At 35.7% G+C, this 19,588-nt stretch overlaps 1 protein-coding gene across 4 annotated transcripts in view; it reads right to left on the bottom strand.

Moving 5' to 3' along the window:
• Positions 1-19,588, bottom strand: part of DNAJC10 (DnaJ heat shock protein family (Hsp40) member C10) — a 184,309-nt gene that overhangs the window by 134,412 nt on the left and 30,309 nt on the right. For 3 of the 4 annotated variants that reach the window (XM_021076313.2, XM_021076312.2, XM_021076314.2), the window contains 8 exons: positions 18,424-18,538; positions 13,421-13,548; positions 13,000-13,116; positions 8,353-8,454; positions 6,720-6,875; positions 5,491-5,624; positions 4,523-4,576; positions 3,845-3,992 (listed from right to left, as the gene is read on the bottom strand). In XM_021076313.2, the coding sequence (XP_020931972.1) occupies positions 3,845-3,992; positions 4,523-4,576; positions 5,491-5,624; positions 6,720-6,875; positions 8,353-8,454; positions 13,000-13,116; positions 13,421-13,548; positions 18,424-18,538 (954 nt within the window). Of the gene's footprint in view, positions 1-3,844; positions 3,993-4,522; positions 4,577-5,490; positions 5,625-6,719; positions 6,876-8,352; positions 8,455-12,999; positions 13,117-13,392; positions 13,549-18,423; positions 18,539-19,588 lie in introns of all 4 variants that reach the window. The other variant, XR_014829889.1, reaches the window with a different exon arrangement.

The following is a 19,588-nucleotide window of genomic DNA, read 5'->3' as shown; positions in this document are numbered from 1 at the left end:
AGAGCATATTACAGGAGGCAGAAGAATGAATAAGCAGGTGGAAGAGAGGCTGGTGGGAATCACTAACATGGAAGAGAATAAAGAAAAAAGAACAAAAAGAAATGAGGACAGTCTAGGTGAACTCTGGGCAACTTTCAATGCACCAACATTTACATTACAGGGGTTCCAGAAGGAGAAGAGAAAGAGCCAAAGAAAACATGTGAAGAGATAAAGGCTGAAAACTCCCCTAACATGGGACGAGATTCACTCACTCAAATACAGGAAACGAAATGAATACCGTATAAAATAAACCCAAGGAGGATCACCCAGAGACACATATTAATCAAACTGACCAAAACTAAAGACAGAGAAAATACTGAAATTAACAAACAAGGCACCTTACACCAGCCAGAATGGCCATCATCCAAAAGTCTACAAACAGTAAGTGCTGGAGAGGTTGTGCAGAAAAAGGAACCCTAGTACACTGTTGGTGGGATTGTAAATTGGTTCAATCACTGTGGAAAACAGGATGGAGATTCCTCAGAAAACTAAACATAGAACTACCATTTGATCTGGCAGTCCCACTCCTGGGCATCTATCCAGAGAAAACCACAACCTGCAAAGACACATGTACTCCAATGCTCACTGCAGCACTATTTGCAATAGCCAAGACATGGACACAACCTAAATGTCCATCGACAGAGGAGTGGATCCAGAAGATGTGGCATATACACATAATGGAATATTACTCGGCCATTAAAAGGAATGAAATACCAGCATTTTTTGCAACATGGATGGACCTAGAAACTATCATGCTAAGTGAAGTCAGCCATACAATGAGACACCAACATCAAATGCTTTCACTGACATGGGGAATCTGAAAAAAGGACAGACTGAACTTCTTTGCAGAACAGATGCTGACTCACAGACATTGAAAAACTTTTATGGTCTCCAGAGGAGACAGTTTGGGGGGTGGGGGGATGTGCCTGGGCTATGGGATGGAAATTCTGTCAAATCAGATTGTTATGATCATTATACAACTACAGATGTGATAAATTCATTTGAGTAATAAAAAAAATGGAAAAACAAACAAACAAAAAACAAACAAGGGAACCCTAGTAAGGTTATCAGCTGACTCTTAAGCAGAAATTTGCAGGCCAAAAGGGAGTGCCACAAAATACTTAAAATGATGACACGAAAACACTTCCAAACAGGAATACTCTATTGAGCAAGGCTCTCATTCAGATTTGAAGGAGAAACCTATATACAGGCAAAAGCTAAGATAATTCAGCACCACTAACCCAGCTTTACAACAAATACTAAAGGAGCTTCTCCAGGTAGAAAAGGTCACAACTAGAAACAAGAAAATTACAAATGAGAAGGTTCACTGGTTAAGGCAAGCATATAGTAAAGGGAGGAAGTCATCCACACACAAATATGCTCTCAAAACTAGCAACTGTGAGAAGAGGAGGGTACAAATGCAGGATACCAGAGATGCATTTGTAACTATGAGACCAGCAATTTAAAAGACTCTTGTATATATATATAGACTCAAAACCTCATGGTAACTGCAAACCAAAAATCTCCAATTAATACACACACAAATAAGAAAAAGCAATCCCAACATAACGCTAAAGATAGTCATCAAACCACAAGAGAAAAGAACATAAGGAGGGAAGAAAAGACCAACAAAACCAAATCCAAAACAATTAACAAAATGTCATTAAGAACACACATATCAATAATTACCTTAAATGTAAATGGACTAAATGCTCCAACCAAAATACATAGTCTGGCTGAATGAATACAAAAACAAGACTCATGTATATGCTGTCTTCGAAGACCTACTTTGGTTCTGGGGACAGTTACAAACAAAGTGAAAGGATGGAAGAAAATATTCCATGCAAATGGAAATCAAAGGAAGCTGTAATAACAAAACTCATGTCAGACAAAGTAGACTTTAAAATAAAGACAGACAAAGAAGGACATGGCATAATGATCAACGGATTAATCCATGAAGATTTAACAACTGTAAATATACATGCACCAACACAGAAACACCTCATAAGGAAAAATAGGTAATAACACAATAATAGTGGGGGAACTTCAATAGCCTACTTACAACAATGGACAGATCATCCCAACAGAAAATCAATAAGGAAACACAGGCCTTAAATGATGCATTATACAACATGGACTTAATATATATTCATAGAACATTCTATCTGAAACCAGCAGCATACACATTCTTCTCAAGTGCATGTAGAACATTCTCTGGGACAGACTACATTCTGGGCCACAAATCAAACCTCAGTAAATTTAAGTGAAATCATATCAAGCATCTATCATGCCCACAATGCTTTAAGACTAGTAACCAACAAGAAGAAAAAAAAAGCAAAAAACCCCACAAACATGTGGAGACTAAACAATATGCTATTAAACAACAAATGGAACACTGAAGAAATCAAATAGGAAATCGAAAAGTATCAAGAGACATAACGATCCAAAACCTATGGGATGCAGCAAAAGCAATTCTAAGAGGGACATTTATAGCAGTATAAGCATATAAAAATCATAATTCAAAAAGATAACATGCACCTCAATGTTCATTGCAGTACTATCTACAATAGCCAATACATGGAAGCAACCTAAATGTCCACAGTCAGAGGTATAAAAGTGTGTGACACACACACACACACACACACACACACACACACACACAATGGAATAATACTCAGCCATAAAAAGAAGGAAATAATACCATTTGCAGCAACATAGATGGAACTAGAGATTACATACTAAGTTATACAATGCAAGACAATCATACAATATTACTTATATGTCTAAAAAAAGGATACAAATGAACTCATTTGCACAATAGAAACAGACTCACAGACTTTGAAACAAACTTATGGTTACTAAAGGGGACAGATGAGGGGGGAGGGATGGACCAGGGGTTGGGAATTGGCGTATGCACACTGTGGTATATGGAATGACTGGACAATAGGGACCTGCTGTGTATAGCACAGGAAACTCCACTCAATATTCTGTGATAATCTGTTTTGGAAAAGAATCTGAAAGAGAGTGGATGTGTGTACATGTACAGCAGACACCATCACAACACTGTAAATTAAACACTTCAATAAAACTTTTAAAAATGAAGAAAAAAAAGAATATATGTCAGGAAATGTGGTTAACAGCCAGAAAAGGTGCTATCTCAGAATCACCAAGGCAGAACTGAAGAAAGCAGACTGGCAACACAAAACTAGTTAAAAGGCACATATGATTAGGTCTACTTACTTATGGACATAGTTATTATTGATTGAATGCATAAAATTGTACCTTTTACGTAAACCCATGTTACCCCCTTTCTCTGGTAGAACTGCCACACATTATTTCTTTTAGGTCTCATGTAGATGAGATAGCTGTGAGCTCTATTCTTGGACAATTTCGAGAACTGTGTGGCTAAGCACAGTCTTACCCCAACCACCAACAACAAAGAGGACGGTAGAGGAAATGTATAGGAGATGACAGATTTGAAAGGCATTTAGGAAGTAGAACTGACAGGATCTAGTGACTGCCTAGAGGGCAGCAGAGTAATGGTGATGAAAAGGAAATAAAGAACAAGCAGAAGTGAAGTTTCTGGCTATTATGGTTAGATAGATGATGTCATTCAAGATAAGGGACATTAATTAAAAGCTTTAATAAAGAAGGAAGAAATCTACTGTAAAGATTACAGTCGTAGAAATAGAATGGAGTTTTTTTAAACTCTGAGAAAATTAAAAAATTGTATTTACAATGTTTTATCTAATTATTAAAACCTGCATGTGACCCCAACTTACTTAAGTAAATGGACAAGACTTACCCTAGCTAAGAGCTCAAACTCTGGAGCAAAGTTTTGGCAAGGTCCACACCAAGGAGCATAGAAATCAACCACCCAGTGGCTTTTCCCTTGTAAAACTTTTTCATTGAAAGTCTGAGGTGTTAGATCTATAGATGCTTGAGGTAAAAATCTGTGGTGAGGAATCAAAATTATTTTTCATTATATAAAACCAAAGCAAACATCTAAAGAAGAATATTGTAAATCTTTCTAAGTTTATGAAATGACTTCAAAGACTGATAATGTAATAAAGCAAAACTTTATCTTGGTAAATTATAATTCTTTATAAAGTACTTTAAAATGCTAGAACCTTAGGGAGTTCCCACTGTGGCATAGCGGAAACGAATCTGTCTAGGAACCATGAGGTTGCGGGTTTGGTCCCTAACCTTGCTCAGCAGGTTAAGGATCTGGTGTTGACAGTAGCTGTGGTGTAGGTCACAGACGCAGCTAGGATCTGGCATTGCTGTGGCTATGGTGTAGGGTGCTGCAGCTCCGATTTGACGTCTACCCTGGGAACTTCCATATGCTGTGGGTGCAGCCCTAAAAAGCAAAACATAAAATAAAATAAAATGCTAGAACCTTAAATAACTCAGTACATTTAGCTAAACACGTGACAGGAAGGTAGACAGCATTTATATAATAATACATATTTTAAGTACTCACCCTAGACCCCAGATTCTCAGGGAATAAGCATCCCTATTCCAACCATTGTAACTACTAAGAGAAGAAAAAATATGTAAGTTGTACATAGTATTTTCTATTACTGAATACGTTCAGAAAACAATCTCATTCTACCAATATAAAGGGTAACTTTAGTCAACTGACCTCATCTAAATCTCTTTCTCAGATAAACCTAGCTACAAATACTGCTTACATGGCTTCCCAAATATATTTCCCTCGTCTTGATGTCTTTTTGTGCTCCAGACAGACTCGAATGTTTAGATATCTACCAGACAGCTCCTACAGACACATGGTAATGGGAAAACCCAAAATGTCCAAAGCTTTAATTTCTGAATTTTTACTCCAGTTATTACTGTCAAATTTCTACTCACTTTAAGACCCATGTCAAAAGGCACCTCATAAATGCAGCCTTTCATGATTTCCTCTCATAGTTGTGATCCCTTTCTCCTTCGAATCTATGGTTAGATTTGAGTTTCTTACTTGAAGTGTCATACAGGGTTTGGAAATAGCATGGACACAAAGTCAGGCCTGAGTTCAAATCCCAACTTCAAACCTTAGCAGCTGTGTGACTTGGGGAAGTTATCTGTTATGTACATCAGTTTACTTATCTGGAATAGGAGGAAGGCTAATAATTCTTATTTCTCTGAGTATTTGTGAGGACTAGTGGAAATAATATGCTCAAAAAAGCCATCCAGTATAGCACCTGAAATCAAACAGGGACTTAATACATATTCTTCTTCTCCTTATTTTCTCCTTTATTAGACTGTCAGCTTCACAATCAATGGGACTGTTCATTGTTCACCTTCTAAATTTCTCATTAGCGCTCTATCTTAAACATGGCAGGCTCCGCCAAAGTACTTGCTGGTTTAACTTTTATTTAGTTAGGGTAACTTTTAAACTGTATAAATAAATGGTTATATAAATGTCTTCAGATTTTAGAGAACACTTACTGATACTGATAAGCTTTATTTGATTTTTGGGGAAAAAATCTTATCTCAGGATATCTCCGAACATTTTCTTGGGCACATAAAGAATGATATTGCTGGCAGTCTATACTGCCCACATTGATCAGTCCAGTTAATGTCTATAAAAGAAAAAAAATAGTCAAAGTAATTAGAATAAAATTACCTCCACTATTATTTTATGTTTATAATCAAGAAAATGTCACTGTGCAATGGTTACTATAATAATTATCTGTGATTTTCACTGAAGAAAAATTGGTAAGGGCTTAAAACATAATAGAACATTTATGGTAATGAACAGGAAATGTAATTTTGTAGTCAAGAGCTTGCTACAATTACTGTGGTTTAAATGACTGATTTTATTCATCTGTTAAACCAGGAAAGTTAGGTATCTCTAAAATTCAAAGTGTGGAGTTCCTGCTGTGGTGCAGTGGGTTAGGATCTGGTGTTGCCGCAGCTGCAGCTCAGATTAGATCCCTGGCCCAGGAACTTCCATATGCTAGGGGTGTGGCCAACAAACCCCAAAATAAACAAATAAGTAAAAAAACCAAAGTGTTAAGAAATGAAGAACTAATGAAGTTCTTTGCCATGGTATTTTAAAGAGAGACCATTTTTCATATGGAGACATGGGTTACAGATAGCATAGCAATTTATGCCAGAATTAAAAGAGTTTATTAGAAAGAGTTGAAAATTATATTAAATGTTAAGATATCAGAAATAAATTTAATTCTTTGGTCATTCATTATCTCAGAAATAATTATAAAATTATAATTGCATTTTCATTCTGGTATTTAAATAATTTGTTTTCCATCTTTCATGATTTATAAGATTTTATTTGTAGAAAATTTTAAAAACTGTTTCACTGATCAAGGCCACTTTTTCCCCTTACTTTTAAGGCTGACAATATTGTTAAGAAACTATCTTTAAGCTCTAAAAATGAAATAATAAAAAAAAGATAGTAGGAAATAAAGGGGATATTGGGTTCACATTTAGCAGAAATGTGGTCAAAAATGTACCAAGAGACACAGAAAAAGGGTAATTATTTTATACCATTCATATACCAGACAGAAACACAGGTGACTTCTAATTGGTATGTAAAAAACCATCAGAACTGTGCTAATCCAGAAGTGGGTTCACTCATTTCAATTCCAAAATAATTCCGTTAAACAAGAATTCTTAGTAAATGTTAAGATTTACAATAAACTATTTTACCATACCCGGGCCATTCTTTTCCATTCTGGCATTAAGACTTGACATGGATGACACCATGGAGAATAGAAATCAACCATCCAGACTTCGTCAGGTTTTCTTTGTCTAACTAGTTCATCAAAAGTGGTGGGTGTCAAGGAGACCACTGAAGGATTCATAAGATCCTTAAGAGAATACAGCTTTCATTATAACAAATATAAAAAGGAGTAGTTCATATATTCTTTGCAAACTGTATAAATAATACCTCATTTAGAAAATTTTTTGTTTTTTCTTGGAGTTCCTGCTGTGGCTCAATGGGTTATGAAGCCAATTACCATCCATGAGGATGAGGGTTTGATCCCTGGCCTCGCTCTGTGGGTTGAGGATCTGGCGTTGCTGTGAGCTGCAGTGTAGTTCAAGGATGCAGCTCGGATCCTGCACTGCTGTGGCTGTGGTGCAGGCTGGCAGCTGTAGCTCCAATTTGGCCCCTAGCCTGGGAACTTCCATATGCCATAGGTGCAGCCCTGAAAAAAAAAAAAAAAGGGAAAATTTCCTGTTTTTGAACTAATCAAAAGATACAACAGATATTTAAAGAGAATCTACAGTGAATTATTTTAAAAAGGAAGAAATGATCCTTATTTTTTAAGTTTGGATTTTGCCCATCAGTCTTCTTAAATCAAGGTGTATTTCCTTATTTCTATGTATCACTAAAATCATTTTAGGTAGAGAAAAGAGGAGACAAGAGTTCCAAGAGCTGCCCAGATGTCATAGGCCGTACAGTTCTTTCTGGAACCAATAGCTGGTTTGGAAATGACCCTTTAGTTATTAATGGAAAGCTAACTTTTCTACTTTTCCAACGTTCTGACTGGAGATATTAAGCTCTCTATAGTTCATTTGTTTCAAATGCTGTTTTAATAGAGCTTCAGTCTATCATGATGCACACTCAGGTAATCCTAACAAAGATGTTAGCTTCCTGGGGAAATAGTCAAAAACACCACAAAACAAAAAAAAACTATTATTCTGGAGGAGGAGGAAGAGATGAGTAAGACAGAGGACAGAATGGTCACTGAGTGGATAATAAGCTAGAACTGTTCATTTCTTTCTTAGGAGGCCCCTGTAACTGTTTTGGTCAATTACGACCATTAGTGAGAAAAAAAGAGATGCTGCAGATGTAGGGCACTTTTGGGCTCAAAACACAGAAGGCTTGGCAAAACTGCCTGGCCTTGAAGAAGCCCTCCATTGGTGGCTGGGGTAAGACTGTCCTTAGCCACACAGTTCTCAAAATTGTCCAAGAATGGGGCTCACAGCTATCTCATCTACATGGGACCTAAAAGAAATAATGTGTGGCAGTTCTACTAGAGAAAGGGGGTAACATGGGTTTATGTAAAAGGTACAATTTTATGCATTCAATCAATAATAACTATGTCCACTAAGTACAAAGCACTATACTCAGTAACAAATGAAAGATATACTTGCTATAACCTCTGAGAGTAAGTCTGTAACAGGAGCAAAACATTAGAAAATTAAAAAAATTTTTTTTCTTCTCAGAAAGTGTTCTGGCATGAAAATAATAAATCCTATTGTTAAACATTATTAAATATTCATACAAAGTGTATACATACATGGAAAGATTTATAGCCATAGGCTACAACTTAAAAGTACCTCTACGAACTCCAAGATCTGTTCAGCAGAGTGATGACCTTCATACTCATGAATGTTGGACTGGTTGAACACCACTGTTGTTGGATAAGCTTGAATGTTATACTGTTAGAAATGAGAACACATATTACACAAAGATTTTATACATTTTACCTATTTGTTTTAAATTTATAACCAGTTTGCCTTTATTTAAGTAACAAGATTTTAAGAACTCATTGCTAAATTTCTGGTGACTGAAAAATTTTAGTGTAGCCAAATTTAGTAAAGGAAATAGATTTACAGTTGCACTCTTAGGCAGTACACAACCCTTATTTATAGCTAGCTACTCCATTAGCCATAAAATCCATAGGTAATGAAACACTGAGAGGCAAGCATGGATAATTATGAGCTTGGTATTTTTCTACTCTCCTGAAGCACGGTAGGTGACGACGTAAAGAGCAGACTAAACTCTAGCTTCAGTGTTTTTTTTTTTTTTTTTTTTTTAAACCATAACACTCCAACTTGTCTAGAAGTAAAAGAAAATCAAGGAAATACAAATACCAAGAATAAGGGAAGAAGTAATTCATGTGTACACAATCATATTTTAGGGTAATCATACCCTAAGAATGAGGTTGTTGTTTATTCTTTGTTCAAGACAATTTTTACGGTAAAAATTAATTTCCTCAGAATTATCATGAACACTAACCCAGCAAACACTTCTCTAAAGTTTTAATTTTTCTTTTTAAAAACGTTATAAAGAGATCCCTGTGGATTTGCTGTAGCCGAGCTTTGCATCCTCAATTTTGACAAGTACTCATTGGCAAACTAGAGTCTCTTACTAGGATTAAAAAATAACTTTAGAAAAAAATAATGGAAACATTTATCAAATTTTTGAAAATGAGCACAAAAAACCCATTATGTGAACAAAACAATAATTTTACCTAATATCTGATGTATTTAGCACCTTTTTAGCAATCAAACATGTAGTTTCCAATCTGTTCCTCACAACAATTCTATTCAGAAGCTAAAATTAGTAAGTCAACTTTATAGATGAGGAAACTGAGGTACTAAGAGATTAAATAATTTAGTCAAAGTTAACCAATTAGTAAGTGAATCCTGGCCTCTATTCCAGGTGAATTTGATAAAAGAGTTTGATACAAGACATTTAAAACCAAAGGCCCTATTTATTTTATTTAAAAAACATATTTTAATGACATTTCAAACATAATGAAGAGAGAAGATGATCTAACACACACCCACATATCCCTCTGCTCCATTTTGGGATGATTAACTTTTCTGCCGTACTGGCAGATTGTTGGAAGTTCTCGTTCTTGATCCCATTTCCTTTCCACTCTGACACCAGGAACAACCAATACCCTGAAGTAAGCATCTATACAATCCATTGATGTTCTTACACTTTTGCTACATACGTATGTCTCCCTAAGCAGTCTACTGTAATGTCTGAGTGTCTATAAAATTTCTATAATTTTATCATATTCTATATACTACTCTGCAACCTTTTTTCATTATATTCTTGAGATTTACCCACGCTGTAAAAAAAAAAAAAAGAGATCTAGTTGTAAATCCTCTTTGGTTATTATACCATGTGCCTGGATAATTTATTTATTTATGTACTTGCTACTGTCAGCTAAATTTTTGTTAATTTGATGGATGGGGAGGGTGTATGACTATTGCTATAATTTGTACTTTCTTGATGACTAATGAAGTTGAACATTTTCCACATTTACTGAATTTTCTCCTTTATAAAATGGCTATAAACCTCATTTTTTCCTATTTTAAAAAACTGATTTGCAGTCTTTAAATATTCTGAACACTAAGGTTTTGTCAAGTTATATGTGCTGCAAATATTTCCTCAATCTGTTGTTTGACTTTAAAATGTTTTTCTTTCACTGGCAACAGTTTTAACATTTAACGTAGCCAAATTCCTCCACATTCATAATTTTTACTTAGTGTACGTATGCACATGCATGTGCGTGTGTGGAATGAAATTCCTCACATGGGACACGTGTAGATATCACTCTACATTTACTTCTATTATTTTTTTAAACACACTGCTTTTTAAAAATTGAAGCATAATGTAACTGAGTCATTTTGCTGTACAACTGGAACAAAATATTGTAAAATCTATTGATCAGTTGTACAGATCAATAGCTGTACAGCAAAATGATTCAAATATGTATTTTTCTGTTTATTTTCCAGTATAGGTTATTACAAGATATTAAATTCCCTGTGCAATACAATAAATCCTGGCTGCTTAACTATTTTATATATAGCAGTGTGTATGTTAATCTCATACTCCTAATTTGTTCTTCCCTCCCCCTGCAACAATAAGTTTGTTTTCTATGTCTGCGAGTCTGTTTTGTATATATTCTTATAAATTCATTCATTTATTCATGCATTTAAGCGGTGCCTATAGCATGTGGAAGTTCCCGAGATGGGATCAAATCTGTGCCAGAGCAGTGACAACCCAGATCCTTAACCTGCTGCACTACAAGGGAATTCCATTCATATATATGTGTTAGATTCTACATATAAGTGATACAATATTTGTCATTCTCTGACTTACTTCACTAAATATAATACTTCCTAGGTCCATCTATGTTGCTCCAAATGGCAATATTTCATCCTTTTTAATGGTCAAGTAACATTCCATTGTATCTATACCTTTTCTTCTTTTTTTTCCCTGTTTTATTTTTCTTCTATTTTTTTTTTTTTTTTGCTTTTTAGGGCCACACCTGCAGCATATGGAAGTTCCCAAGCTAGGGGTCAAAGCAGAGCTGCAGCTGCCAGCCTACACCTCAGCTACGGCAACATGGGATCTGAGCCACATCTGTGACCTATACTGCAGCTCACAGCAATGCTAGATTCTTAACCCACTAAGCAAGGCCAGGGATCGAACCTATATCCTCATGGATATTAGTTGGGTTTGTTGCTGCTAAACCACAATGTGAACTCCTCTTTCCTGTTTTTATTTAAAATTTTATTATAGTTGATTTATAATGTTCCTTCAATTTCTGCTGTATAGCAAAGTGACCCAGTCATACATATACATACTTTTTTTTTTAATACTACCTTCTATCATGTTCTAACCCAAGAGGGTGGACAGAGTTCCCTGTGCTGTACACTAGGACGCCATTGCTTATCCATTCTAAATGTAATAGTTTGCATCTACCAACCCCAAACTCAACATCTTCTTAAGCCAACCATATCATAAGCCAATTGCCAGTTGATGGGCACCTAGGTTGTTTCCCAGGTCTTGGCTATTGTAAACAGTGCTGCTATGAACAATGGGGTGCATTTTTCTTTTTTTTAAAGCAGTGTTTTTGTTTTTTCTGGATATACACCAAGAAGTGGGCTTGCTGGATCATGTGATACCTCTATTTTTAGTTTTTCAAGGAACTTTCATACAGTTTTCCATAGTGGCTGTACCCATTTACATTCCCACCAACAGTCAGTATAGCTGGATTCCCTTTCTCAACACCCTCTCCAGCATGTTACTTATAGACTTTTTGATGATGGCCATTCTAACTGGATACCTCATGGTAGTTTTGATTTGCATTTCTCAAATAATTAGCAATTTGAACATCTGTATGTCTTCATAATAATAATTACTGAATATCATCAGATATCCTGTGTTTGTTTTCCCAATTATCTTTTTTTTTTTTTTTTTTTTTTTTTTTGCAGTTGGTTGGAATTGCATCCAAACAAGACCTAACTAAACGCTGCATTTGAATGACAGGTCTTGTAAGTCTTTTTAAATATCTTTTCTCCTTCTTTCAGTGACTATGTACAGTAAACTAGGGTCTATCCTATAAAGTTCTCCACAAGCTGAGATTTAAAGATTGTATGTACACAGTGTCACTTAACACATTCCCCTGTTACTGGATTTCCTATACAATGATATCTGGAGGCTTGATTTGATTTAGTTTTCTTCCCCAAGAATATTTTATAATTTCTAGTTCTTCCTAAAACTAAAGAATGAACATTTATTAATCTAAAGAATTATTTTTATGTAAATAAAGGTTTCAAAAGGCTTAATTTATTTCTACTAGCTACATTTAGAAGACAATAAAAACTATACACTGACAAAAGATAATATTAAACTAAAAAAAAAGGGGAGTTACCATTGTGGCTCAGCAGTAATGAACCTGACTAGTTAGTATCCGTGAGGACATGAGTTCAATCCCTGGCCTTACTCAGTGGATTAAGGATCCGGCATTGCCGTGAGCTGTGGTGTTGGTCGCAGACATGGCTCAGATCTGGTGTTGCTGTAGCTGTGGCATAAGCTGGCAACTGCAGCTCCGATTTGACTCCTACTCTGGGAACATCCATTTGCCACAGGTGTAGCCCTAAAAAGACAGGAGGAAAAAAAAGAATAATTGAAAAATCATATTTTATCAAGTCAACTAAATATTTTTCTTGAGTTTCATAAATAAGACCCTATCTACACTGAGTCACACAGATTATCTATACATGTTTTAATCAAGTGATAATACTACAGCATTCTTGGGGAGGTTATTTGTTTGAATAATTTGTTACTACTCTGAATGCAGATGCACATTTGAAAGTTATTTTATTGCTTTAACAATGGGCTGCCAAAACATTTTACAAAAACATTAATTAGAATAAATTGGTTACACTTTGCCTTACCATGTTACAGAGTCCCTCGTGAACTGTACAATCTAGTGTACCAAACTTAAGCTGACCATAAAGATGCTTTGATGCTTTTCGTAACTCTGGCAATAAAGCTCGACATGGTGGACACCACTATGAAAGAAAAAAATATTCATAGGCACTGAGCCAAGCGAAACAAAAAACACACACCATTTCTGCAACAAGCAATATGCTAAGAAAGACAAAACATACTTAATTGCAATTCTTATGCATTTATATACTCCATCCTTGGAAAGCCAAGTATATCAGCACTTTCTTAGAAGAAATATGTGATAGTGGCCAAAACTGGGTAACATGATTCTAATGTTCATGGTTAGAGGTTACCTAGAAAATGTCTTTTTGCTGTGACAAAAGAAAATCTGACAATACTGAAATTTGACAAATAAACATAACTTACAGGAGCAAAAAAATCAACTAGCCATGGTTCTTTGTCACTGGTGGGAAAATTTTGAGGTCCAAGTGTGGTAACATGAGAATTAACACTTTCTTTGGCAAAGGCAAGTATATCATATAAAATCTTCTTTCCTTTGAAACAGACAAAGAGAAAAATTAAAATTCATTCTTTTTATCCACAGAAATAATTCAAAGTTTTTATATGAAATACATTCTATATTTAAAGAGAAGAAGATAAACTTATAAACAAGCTATTTTTTGGAGGGTTTAGTGTTCTGTATACTATATATACCTAGGTTTGCACCACCAGGAGAAGCCCTTTCCTTTATTCTTTTTCTTGGAGGATCAGGTAAAATGTCAAGATCTCTGAAAAGTTTTTTCATCCACAGAGGCAGTGTTAAGTTCTTTTTGCTTACCTCAACTATTATTATGGTCTAACTCTTTTTTTTTTTTTTTTTGGTCTTTTTGCCATTTCTTGGGCCACTCCTGTGGCATATGGAGGTTCCCAGGCTAGGGGTCCAATCAGAGCCATAGCCGCTGGCCTATACCAGAGCCACAGCAATGCGGGATCCGAGCTGCATCTACAACCTACACCACAGCTCACGGCAACACCGGATCCTTAACCCACTGAGCAAGGCCAGGGATCGAACTCACAACCTCATGGTTCCTAGTTGGATTCATTAACCACTGCGCCACAAGGGGAACTCCTATGGTCTAACTCGTAAATCTGTTTCTTCAGCCTAGACTTCTTTTATGAATTAAAAATCTGTACATCTAACTGCCCAGTGGAAATACTTACCTGGATGTCATATAAACAATTCAGGCATAACATATCCAAATTGAATGTGAGTTATTTTTCCCTAAACTCTTGCTCCTTTTCTCACCTTCCCTACTTTGGCAGTGGCATAATCATCCACCAGGTGCCTAAATAAGACTTCTCAGAATCAATCTTGCCTTCTTTCATTACTCTTATATCAAAACTCTATCTATTCTATCTCTTACCATCTTCCACTCCAATTTAGGCTACTGCTTAAATTTAGTCCAACCAACTGAAATAACCAAGCTACTCTCTCTGTCCTGTCTTATTAACTACTTCATTTTCTACATTGCTACCTCAGGGAAGTTACAAAAACAGTCTGATCATCTTGTCCCCTTGCTTAAAACCCTTTGATGATGTGCCACTATCTGAAGAGCACACTCTTGGCTTGGCAAATAATAGCTTTCTTTGGCTCAGTACACAGTTCATTTTCCGATGTATCCTTTGATTTATTCACTTAATGTTAAGTCAAGCACCTACTGTATGTCAGGCCCTGGATATGCAAAATAAAAAAATACAGACCTTCTCTTTAAGGAGCTCATAGCCCAGTAGAAGAAACATTTTCCTAAATATTTAAATAAAGTGATAACTGATACTACATTTTCCTTTTTTAAATCTTTGGCTGCCGCTGCTTGAACTGCTTCATGAATTCCTCTTGACAGTCCCTTGAAAATGATCTATAGAATCCTGATCTTGTCTCTCTATTCACTTTTAAACAAGTTCATCCTCACCTAAATTTTCAGTTATCATTGATATGGTGATTATCTGTATATACAGTTTCAGTCCCAATTCTAATGCTGAGTCCTAGACCCGTACTCAACTGTGAATGGGGAGTGTCTACCTCATGTCAACTCCTCCCCACCAAATGGTGCTACCAGTCACTCAATTGCCAATTCACCAAGTCAGAAACTTCAGCTTCCTTTTCTTATTACCCTGCATCTAAACATAATCAAGTTATACTGATTTTGTATTCTTAGTATTTAAAAAGTCTGTTCACTTCTTCTCATGTACATCACCATGATTTAGAAAAGGCAGCCGACACTTTCATACACAACTGCATCAGACCTGCTCTCCCTTCCTCCGATTTTGCTTCTACTCATTCTAGGCAACCAATCACCTTTCTAAAATGTTTTACTCTGTCTCTGGGATAGACTCCAAATTACTTTACCTGACAGAAGACCTTTGGTGCCTTCTCCAGCCTCAAGTCTCATTTCAACACTCAATATTCCAGCTATCCAGAAATTCCTTCTAAGAATGAATGAGGCGCTTTCTAATTTCAAAGTCTATGAATACATTTGCTCGTTCCAGTGCTTGGAAATGTGTTTGACACCTCTTTATTTGTGTAACCATTACTTCTACTTTAGACCTCAATGAAGAGATTGCTTTCTCCAACCTCAGAAAATTGCTCTTCCTGGATGTTGTTCCTGAATGTAACCCATACTCATCTGCTTTGGTAGTCACTCTCCAAGACAGCCTGCAATGACCCCTACCTCATGCACTCATACTACTGCTGTGCCAGGGTTGGTGTATGTGACCAACAGAATGCAGTGGGTGTGATGGTTTATCTTGTCTGAGATCAGATTATAAAAGACATCACTGCTTCTGTGTTTGTGTGTCTCTCTGATCATTCACTCTGGGAGAAGAGACAAGCCCTACAGAGAGGCCAATGCAGTGAGGAACTGAAGTCTTCTAACTATCCTGTGAGTCAGCTTGGAACCAAATTTGCCAGTCGCAGTCTAACCTTTAGGTGACTATAGCCCTTAACTGCCTTGACTGCAAACTCATGAGAAAACCTGAGCCAGAATCACTCAGCTTAACTGTTCTCAGATTCCTAAATACCAGAAACTGTGTGAGTTCATAAATGTTTGTCGTTCTAGGCTGCTAAATTTGAGGATAATTTACTACTCAGAAATAGATAATACTCGCTTAAACAAAGACATTTTAAAATTTGCCCATCTACTTGTCTGTTTTCTCTACCAATCCATAATGTTCTTCAAGATAGAAATTAATGGTAGTTCACATTCTTTCCTACTCCCTAGTACTGGTACATACCTCAATACCTATTTGTTTACTTACTTATTTTCTTTTCTTTCTTTCTTTTTAACATCTGCACCTGTGGCATACTCAAGTTCCCAGGCCAAGGGTCAAATCGGAGCTGCAGCTGCTGGCCGATGCCATAGGCACAGCAATACCAAACCCAAGTCACATCTGTGACCTATGCCACAGCTTGTGGCAATGCCAGATCCTTAGCCCACTGAGCAAGGCCAGGGATGAAACCCACATCCTCACAGATACAACATCAGGTGCTTAACCCACTGAGCCACAATGGGAGCTCCACAATATTTAAATCCAAGGAAATAACACAAGTTATGCTATAAAGTTAGTGACAACACACAAAAGGAAGTACTTGAGTATTCATGGAATACTCCCAGAGCAGAAAATGCTTTAAGTTTTGAAGGGTGACTTGGAGTTTGCTAAGTTATTTTGAGGGGCAATAAGAAATAACCAATGCAGGAGGAAGACAAATTTTGTGTGAAGCAAGTAGAGGGAAAGATCCTATCTTCAAGGATCCACAAGTAGTTGGAGAAAAGATTATTTGGAAGGGCAGAGGTGGGAGATGAGGCTGAAAAAATAGGCAGAGGGGGACAGTGAATGTACCCTATTAATTTAACAACTATTTACTGAATTCCTATTATACACCAGCATTTTAGGTGCTGGAAATACAGTGGTGAGCAAGACAGACAAAGTCATTGCTTCTATGCTAAGGAATCCGTAGTTTACTCTAAAAGAGATCAGGAGATTCAAAGCAAAAATTGACATGTAAATATTCTAGGTATTCTAGGGTAATAACTCTGCATAAAACAATTGTAAAGAGAAAATGCTACGAGACAGGCATTGCATTAAAGGATATTATAGCAGATGAAGGACTGATGAAGATGAAATGAGGCAGCAAGCATAGAATAGAGGGAGAATCTGAAAAACACTTCAGAAGTGATAAAGAACAGAACTCCATTAGTAAAACTTAGGTCAGTTCTAGCACTTTCAGGATGTGGCACAGTTCAGCACAGCTATAAGCCTAGGAAAACAAGTTCTGACACAAAATGTATCAGTTGCTAGTTATCTGACATGGGGAAGTAACTTTATCTTTCTGAATCTCAGTTTTCTCCTTTGTTAGACTGTTGTGAACATAAATATGTAAATGCAAAATATGCAAAAGCCATTAAAAAAACATTTGATTAAATGTTTTGAATAAACATGTACTGAATAATCCGTAGTTACTGTAAGTTTATCTTGTCAAGTCTTTGCTCACATAGTTCCTTCAGCCTACAGGGCCTCACTTCTTTTCTATATTTGTTTTGGGAAACTGAGCATTCAAATGTTACCTCAATTCAAACATCATCTCCTCACCTTTATTTGATCTTATAATTTATACATAATGGCCATTACAACAGTTTTCATATTTTCTCATAAATCTCCATCCTCTTAACCTACTAGATGATATTTTAAACCTCTTTAAAGTAGAGTCCATGTCTTTCAGCTTTATATTTCTAACACCTAAGAGTGCTTGGCACATGATAAGTATAATATCAATATCTGTTATTTACTAACTGTGTGACAGTAGCAATTTGTATGTCTCTTTCGCTACATTTGACCTTTTTCAGGGCAGGTATGATCATGTTTCCCAAACCCTAGGAAGGGAACTGTATTTACATGATAGAGGGCTAAAGTCCCAAGAAACACAGAACTATAATTATAACTTCAAGATTGATAACAAAGCAGTTAATGGAGATGTTTGGTTGTTGAATGTCGGAAAAATCCAAAAGACTGTCTAGACATTAACCATAATGGGTGAAATGCTACATTTGGCACACTGGAATGGAAACTGTAGGTGTGGCTTGTGTCATCAAGAAAGACCCTTAAATTCCTCACTAGCTTGACATGTCACCAGAGTTTTCGCTGAAAACACTGATCGAAATATTGTGTAGAAAAAACGGATTTATTTTAAAAAGAAGAGTAAGGTATATTAAAAAGAACTATACATAATCCAAAATATATTTTCCCGCAAGAAACAATTTACTAATAAATGAAAGCATAGTTATTTATAACATCTATATAAAACAAGATAAAAAGTATAATTAAAAATTACTACTTGAAAATAAAGAATTTTTAATCATTTTTCCCCTTCTTACCATGATGAATTTCAAATTCTTTGGTTCCCTGTCCTTTAAATACTGCTAGACATGGCTGAAAAACATAGAGATTACTACAGATGTCTGGTGCAGAGGAACAGTCAAACTTGCCAACCTAAAGTAGAAAGAGAAGGTTCAATCTGTCACAATCTTATCCATTCAATTAAATATTCATGGGATAACCCCCAAATGACATTGCTCTAACACAGTTTCTAAACAGAAGTTAACAGACCATGAAAATAAGAGACAGAAGTCATTAGTTTACATTTAACGATGAAACTAAATTAAAAAAAAAAAATGCCTGAGAGATTTTAAAAATCTGAGAAAATTTCCAAGAAAATATTGTTTAAGAAATCCACCATTCTAAAAATGTAGAGGATGTTTATATAATCTTGGGGTGGAGGAGAGAGAGAGAGAACTTCTTGAGTAAGACTGTAGAAGCAGATATATTAGCAAAGGGTTGACATTTTCAAACAGTGTGGGGGGCAAAAACCTAGTAGGCAAATGATAAACCAAGAAAAAATATTTGCATCATTTAAGAGGATCCACTAAAAAATTAAAAGATGAATATCCCATCAGGAGAAAAAAGTGGGGCAGAGACATACAAAAAAAAAATAAAGTAAAAAGCAAATAAATAAGTAATATTAACAACACTTTTGGCCTATTGAAATACTGCTGATTATAAAGAAAGGGTTGGCACTGGTGCAGAGAAATTGTTACTCATATGCTGTCAGTAAGAATATAAACTGATATAAGCTTTCTAGGACTGTAGTAATGAGGATAAAAATTTTTAAAAATATGTAACTTTGGTTCAAAAAGTCATGTTTGCAGTATATGTAACTATAGAGTGAAATACTGCTTAGTCTTTAGGATGAGAATTGATACACACATAACCACATACACATATACACAAACACATTTCACTAGTATGTGGAAAAGTTTGTATCATTGAATGGAAGATTTTACATAAGAGAATATAGTGAAAAAATTTTGCTTAAAAAGTATACATGTAAATTTACATGTGTGTCTACTACAATGACTGTTACAATATGAGCATGTGTGCAAACAACATACATATGCCCACATATATAAAAAAAGTTTTGAAAGATTATACAGTAAATTCTTAGGATTATTAATAGTGGTGAAAATATGGGTAATTTTTAGG

Source organism: Sus scrofa, chromosome 15 (genome assembly GCF_054392235.1).
Source record: "Sus scrofa isolate SSC_HxYL_T2T_F1_AM1 chromosome 15, Sscrofa_HxYL_maternal_Yorkshire_Landrace_v2.0, whole genome shotgun sequence".
NCBI classification, from domain to species: domain Eukaryota; kingdom Metazoa; phylum Chordata; class Mammalia; order Artiodactyla; family Suidae; genus Sus; species Sus scrofa.
This window is presented reverse-complemented; position numbering and strand designations above follow the sequence as displayed.